Consider the following 7,101-nt stretch of genomic DNA (forward strand, 5'->3'; position numbering starts at 1 on the left):
ACGAAACATGTTCTAGGAAGGGTAGCCAGGAAGGAAACTTATACCTTCCTAGATGGGTTTTCTAGGTACACTCAGGTATCCATTGCCCTGGAAGGTCAACATAAAACTACCATTCGAATGGGGTATGTATGTGGCGAAGGTGATGATATTTGGGCTCACCAATGTGCCTTCCACATTTCAACATTTGATGATCATCGCCTTCCTTTCAACAATTTGAAGTCCTTGCCTCTAGCTATTGGAAACTTGGGTGCACTAGAAAAGCTAAATATAAGCAACAATTTCAACGATTTTGGGGGAGGATTGCCAAATTCCATAGGCGATCTAGCTTTCCTAGTGGAATTAGATGTAAGCTCCAATCAGATAAGAGTTTTGCTCGACTCAGTGGGAGCCTTGCAAAATCTAAAGGTAATCAAAGTTGAAAACAACCCTCTTGTGATACCGCCCTTAGAGGTGGTAGACCATAGCGTAGAGGCACTGATCGAGTACATGGAAGTAAGGTGGAAGACATCCCAGACATACAGAGGAGATTGTATCTGTGCATCGCCCAAAAGGGAAACAAGTTAGTGCAGCGAGCACTAGTAGCACCTTCCTCATCAAAATAAAAACAACAATATTCTTTAAAAAAATACATATTATGCAATGTGCAAAATACATTATGCTATTTGCAAAATACATGAAGCAAGATCCCAAGGAATGCACATACATTATGCAATTTGCAAAATACACGATACAAGATCCCAAGGAACGGCACATTCCTTGTTCTTATAACTTTTGGAGAGAAAGTGTGCCAACTCTCCCTTCACATGAACGTGTAGTTAAACGAACATGTGGTTATATATAATGTGAAATTTGTGCCCAAATAATCATGTTTTCACATGATTATATGGTTATATATACTGCCAACTTTTTATCCACATGCCAACTCTCTATCCACATCAATGTGTGGTTATATACAAGATGTGCACAAAGCTATGTAATTATACATAGCAATAAAACAAAGATTTGTCATGCGAATAAGAAGTTAGGTCAAGTGTGCTTTGTTTCTTCATGACATATCTTTTTACATTTGCAATGTAGGCTAGAGACGTGACTTAGGATCAATTAACACGGCTTGTCATCTACACCAATATCACGTGGATTGCAAGATATTGATACATGTTATCTACAAGCACATCTAAAGACCAGATACTTTTATATTCTAATTGATGTCATTCATAGAAACGAAGCGAACATTTACTGAAAAGTGAATCATAATAGTATCCGAAATAAGAAAAAATGATTATACCTTGGTGTTCCATCATGGCCATTCATCGATACATATTTAGAAGAGTGGCAAAAGATGTTCTCCAAATTTGTAACAAAAATGAATACTTGTGGACAGCCACCCTCAAACATCAACTCATGAGTCACTTTCACAATCTAACGGCTGCCTGCACGGATCTAGTTTCCTTGCGTAGCTGCCTGCCCGTATCTAGTTTCCTTACTACGCGGCAGGCCACTTGAACGTCATTCACCTTGTTTTTTGTTTGTTTAGGTCCACTACAAGGGAAGGGCTTGGCCAATGCGGATAGGCAACAGGGGTTTTCGCGAGAGAATCGAACGGGGGCAGTCACCTCAGGTGGAGAACTCCCAAACCACGGGAGGTGTCTATACTTGAAGCATATCTAGCATACAACAATTTTGCAGATACGTGAAGTATATAGCATACAATTTTGCAGACGGATTCTTTAGAGATGGGGACAAAGCCCAGTCGTGACGGTAGCACCAAGCATCGAAGAGCTAAACCCTTCTGCAAAATGAAGGCTGTCGAATCAAATACACAGCCAAGGAATGTCAGCAATGACCTTCTTTACTTTCTTGCTTGCGATTCTTGGTCTGAGGTAATTCTCTCTGCTGGATGACGGCATCTTGCCTTGCCGAGTGGCTATATATGGGCCGACAGCTTACTTCACTCCTCTCCGCTCATTCCTTTGGTGCACGCACATCTGGAAATTCAGTCCACAACAGATTGCCCCAGCTGAAGGTCCACTCCCATACGAAAGACCGTCTGAATGAGCTTCCTGTGTTCAAGACAAACAAATTGATGCATATGCATGTGACGCATGGGAGCATGGTGGACGCTCGCCATGTGTTTGAGAACATGCCACAACGCAATGTGGTGTCATGGAACATTATGATCCTCGGATATGCCAAGCAGGAAGATGGTGTGCCAGCTTTGGAATTATATGCACGGATGCACCAGGAAGGTTTCCAACCCAGCGATCGAACATTTGTTGGCGCATTGAAGGCTTGCGGTAGCCTGGCAGCAATAGAAGCCATGAAACGACTTGACGCGAAATTTGCAGGATTAGGTTGCCTGGAGTTAGGTAGAGCCATCCACTCCAACATAGTACAGATTGGCTTTGAGTCAGATATATTCGTTAGAAACACCTTGGTAAATATGTATGCAAAATGTGGGAGCATGGATGATGCTGGGTGCGTCTTCCACGAATTGCCTCATCGTGATGTGGTTGCGTGGAATATTATGATTTTGGGGCATGCTGAGCAAAACGACACACTGCTTTCTTTGGAATTGTATGCGCAGATGCACCTGGAAGGTGTTATAGCCGATCGTCGAACCTTTGTAGGCGCATTGAAGGCTTGTAGTAGCCTGGCAGCACTAGAAGAGGAGAAGCAACGGGACAGCAAACTTGCAAAAATAGGATGCCTTCTGAAAGGTAGAGCTATCCATTCCAACGTAGTAAAGAGTGGCTTTGAATTGGACGTATTCGTAGGAAATAGCCTGGTGAACATGTATGTGAAATGTGAGAGCATGGAAGACGCACATCATGTCTTTGATAAATTGCTTCAGCGCGATGTGGTTACGTGGAACATCATGATTCTGGGATATGCTGAGCAAGAAGACTCTGTGTTAGCTTTGAATTTGTATGTAAGGATGCACCATGAAGGTGTCATAGCAGATTATCGAACCTTTGTTGGAGCATTAAAGGCTTGCAGTAGCCTGGCAGCATTGGAAGAGGGGAAGGAAGTTGATGGGGAATTTGCAAAAACATGGTGCTTGGCAAAGGGTAGAGCCCTTCACTCTCGGTTAGTGGCAAGAAGCTCGGAGTTTGATGCATTTGTAGGCAACACCTTAGTCAATATGTATGTGAAATGTGGAAGTGTGGGAGATGCTCGGCGTGTCTTTGATGACTTGCCTTATCGCGATCTTGTCACATGGAATATCATGATACTGGGATATGCTGAGCAAGGAGACACTGTGCTGGCTTTGGAATTGTATTCACTGATGCACCAAAAAGGTATTACAGCAGACCATAGAACCTTTGTTGGCACATTGAAGGCTTGCGCTACCCTGTCAGCACTGGAAGAGGACAAGCAAGCTGACGTAAAATTTGCAAAAACCGAGTGCTTGGCAAAATGTAGAGCTATCCACTCACAAGTTGTAATCAATGGCCACGAGTCAAATGCATTTGTGGGTACCACCTTGGTGGATGTGTATGTGAAATGTGGCAGAATGAAGGATGCACGGTGTGCTTTTGAAAACTTGACTAATCGTGATGTTGTCACATGGACTACCTTGATCCTGGGGTATGCGGAGCAAGGAGATTCTCTGCTGGCTTTGGAATTATATGCACAGATGCACCATGAAGGTGTACAACCAGGTGATCGAACCTTTGTTAGCGTATTGAAGGCTTGCAGTAGCCTGGCAGAATTGGAAGATGGGAGGCAAGCCGATGAGAAATTTGTTAAAACAGGATGCCTCTCCAAGGGAAGAGCTATCCACTCCAAACTAGTAAAGAGTGGCTTTGATTCAGATGTATTTGTGGGAAACACCTTGCTAAATATGTATTTCAAATGTGGAAGCATGGAGGATGCTCGCTGTGTTCTTGATACAATGCCTCAGTGCAATGTTGTTGCATGCACTTCTATGATCTTGGGGTATGTGGAGCAAAAAGAAAGCGAGGTGGCTTTTAGACTTTATGAACAGATGCTAGAGCAAGGTCTGGCACCAGATGGCCTGACCTTTGTCGCTATCCTTAAAGCTTGTGGCACCATAGCGGCTTTGGAAACTGGAAAAGAATTGCATTGTCAAATAAGCAGGGTTGGTTTTGAGACTTTTGCAATGGTGGCTACCAGTCTTATTGACATGTATGTCAAATGTGGGAGCATGGCTGATGCCCAACAGTTATTTGATGCCTTTCCAACAAGGGATGTTGTACCATGGAATGCATTGATTGCAGGATATGGCTGCCAGGGAAGGGGTGAACTTGTGTTTCATCTGTTTGAGGAAATGAGGCAGGAAGGCATACAGCCAGATGAGGTCACTTTTCTGAGTGTTTTCACAGTATGTAGTCACGTGGGTCTAGTGGACAGAGGCCACATGTACTTTGAGGCTATTAGCAAACAGTATGGCATTATTCCAACAATTGAGCACTATACTGCCATGGTTGATCTCCTGAGTCGTGCAGGGCAAGTGGATCAGGCAGTGGCAATAGTGGAGAAGATGCCTTTCCAACCTAATGCTGTTTTATGGCTGACCGTGCTGGGTGCTTGCCTAAAATGGAAGAATGTGGATGTTGGAAGGCATGCGTTTGAAAATGTATTGAGATTAGATGAAAAGCTTTCTGCAGCATATGTCTTGATGGCGAACATATATGCTGATGCTCATATGTGGGAGGGACTATGATAAATTCCAGGAGATGAGAGAATTTTACATGGAAGAACCTGGTGGGCTCCTTTTAGTAGTTGATGCATACAATTGGAAGAAGCTGGTGTGCTCCTTTTAGTGGTTGATGCATACATCTGGGGGACATTCGCAAAGCAAAGCAATGTGTGCAAAGCTGAAATATTTTTCATTTATTATGGAGGAGAAAATGTGCAGAAATTCACCATCGTTTGCACCCTGATCACTCACTTCAGGGGACACCCATATGTGCTTCTCACAAGACCACTGGTTTAATATCAAGAGATATTCACAATTAGGATGGTGTCTGGCAGAATTCAATCAAATAGTTCCAGTGCATTTAGCTGAAGCGTGACAGTATCTGTAACTCCAAACAGCCGCTTCTGCTTACATTTTTGGGCTGCTTGCAGCCCGCGCGTAGGGTAATCTTCTCCAACTCGAATGCACTGCTGAAGCCCTACACAAGTCACGGGTGGTTGCTTTCTTTGCAGCAGGGAAAGGCCTTGCATGATGGAACGTGACAGAATCTCGTTTCTGTTGATGGAACCAGAACAGAAGTACAAAGTTGACGGAAATACACAATATTGAACGCTTTACTCAATGTGACCAAAACAAAGGTCAAGTCCTTTGCACAAGCTGTGAGTTCCTTTTTGGGGACCTCTCCAGTCATAGCCTGAACAAGACAGGATGAAGTCAAACACACTTTAAGTCCGCAAGGACAAATTAAGAACATCCAAAGGGAGAACCTTAAGCTAAAAACGCAGATGGATAGTGTACTCAAGCGCTTAACTACACTAGAGACCCAAGTAGAGAAGCAATCTAGCCAAGAATGCATTCAAGAAGTTGTACACTAGTGTTCCTTTGTGTGTTATTTCCAAGGCTGATAATTTGATTTCGCATGAGGTCAAATCAAAGCTCAATAAGCATGTGGAGTTAGTGTTGAAGGAGGAGAAAGGTAGGGGAAAACTTGCACGCATATGCGGATTGGGGGTTTGCTGGAGCATTGGCAAAGTAAGGATTTAAAATTTTCTTTACCGTTTGAGCAATGCCTTGAAAAAATAGCGAAAGCCATACCCATGCTCGCTTGGGTAAGTAGAGGCATTCCAATACACACCATAAAATCATGCCATCATCACATTCAAGTCATGGAAGGATACGTTGGTAGTCCTCGGCAAACCAAAGCCTTTGAAAGGCGTGAAGATATGGATAGCAAAAGATCTTATCAAGGATAGGTTAAGATGGAGGCTAATGAACTTGAAAAAGTATGAAAAAGTTTGAAAGAACGGCAAACGGGTGCTCTCATTAAAGATTTCAAATTGGCCAAGGCGTCAACAGAGATGTGGAGACACTCAATCCATAACTAATGTAATACGTAAATCTTCTAAGACACTAGGATGGACTCTCAATCCTTAATTGACATTTTGGTTTTGTTGGACCTCTTAATCCTTAGTTTATTCTTGTTTGTTTTGTGTCTCATAGGCTTTACGATTTGTTTGCATTAGGATGTCTTCTTTCCTTCTCCCTCACTCTCTCTGTGGCTCTTGGGAATCAAATCAACAATGTTCCCAAAATAAAGGCAATGTAGTGACATAGGCACAAAACCAATAGTAGATGGAGTGTGACAAAGCAAATACTTGTGTCAGTACTCTTTAATATCATCTTGAGTTATCTCCTTGGGGAATCAACTCCCTTTAGTAAGAATACCCATCAGAATCTTGACTATGAGATGAATTTACCAATATACCATGTGTGAAAATTATCAAACTAGCATGGTTGTGTTCTATACTAAAAGAGCTTCAAATATGTCATTACACCTTGAAATTTAGGTAACACATGAAAAAGTTACATGATTTTGAAAGGAGATGAGTTTTCATATTTTAGTGTATTTTTTGTTTTACCTGTCTCTTATCCAAAAGAACCCCCTCCCCCTTGGGCCTCACATATTATGAAAGTATGTATAATTCTTGAAAATTTGCATATTTTTCAAGGTTTTTTTTTTTTGTGTGGGAGGGGAACTGGATACTTTCATATTTTTCCCTTGCATATTTTAAAATTTTGTAAGAAATCCATGCATATTCTATATGGACCTTGTCCCCCCATACCCTGGATTTGGACAAGGGTAGTAACGTAATACATATTAAGTTGGTGTCCTAGGGTTATTCCTCTTGTAATTGTTCTTGGTTATATACACTTATTAGTGATTATATTTTGGTCTAAGCCTTCATGAAAACGTGTCTGCAAGCAGGTTATCTCTTTTTCACTTGCAACAACCCATGAAGTCTTCACAAGTACAACATGGTCTTCTTTGAATTGTCACATCAGTGATGGCGAGCCCTTCGAATAGATCCTCTAGTTCTAACATGATAAACCTTTTCAAGCTAGTCTCATCTATCGTGTTGCTAGCTACTATTGCATGC

General features: G+C 42.1%; 1 protein-coding gene across 1 annotated transcript; it reads left to right on the top strand.

Annotated features, from left to right (window-relative positions):
• Positions 1–1,897: 1,897 nt before the first annotated feature.
• Positions 1,898–4,687, top strand: LOC147884602 (pentatricopeptide repeat-containing protein At2g33680-like). The gene has a single exon (XM_087398031.1). It carries the CDS (start codon positions 1,898–1,900, stop codon positions 4,685–4,687), a length of 2,790 nt encoding a protein of 929 aa, XP_087254157.1.
• Positions 4,688–7,101: the final 2,414 nt, after the last annotated feature.

The sequence above is a fragment of the Dipteris shenzhenensis genome, chromosome 26, assembly GCF_047967505.1.
Source record: "Dipteris shenzhenensis isolate YYH24624 ecotype China chromosome 26, Dip_SZ_1.0, whole genome shotgun sequence".
NCBI classification, from domain to species: Eukaryota; Viridiplantae; Streptophyta; class Polypodiopsida; order Gleicheniales; family Dipteridaceae; genus Dipteris; species Dipteris shenzhenensis.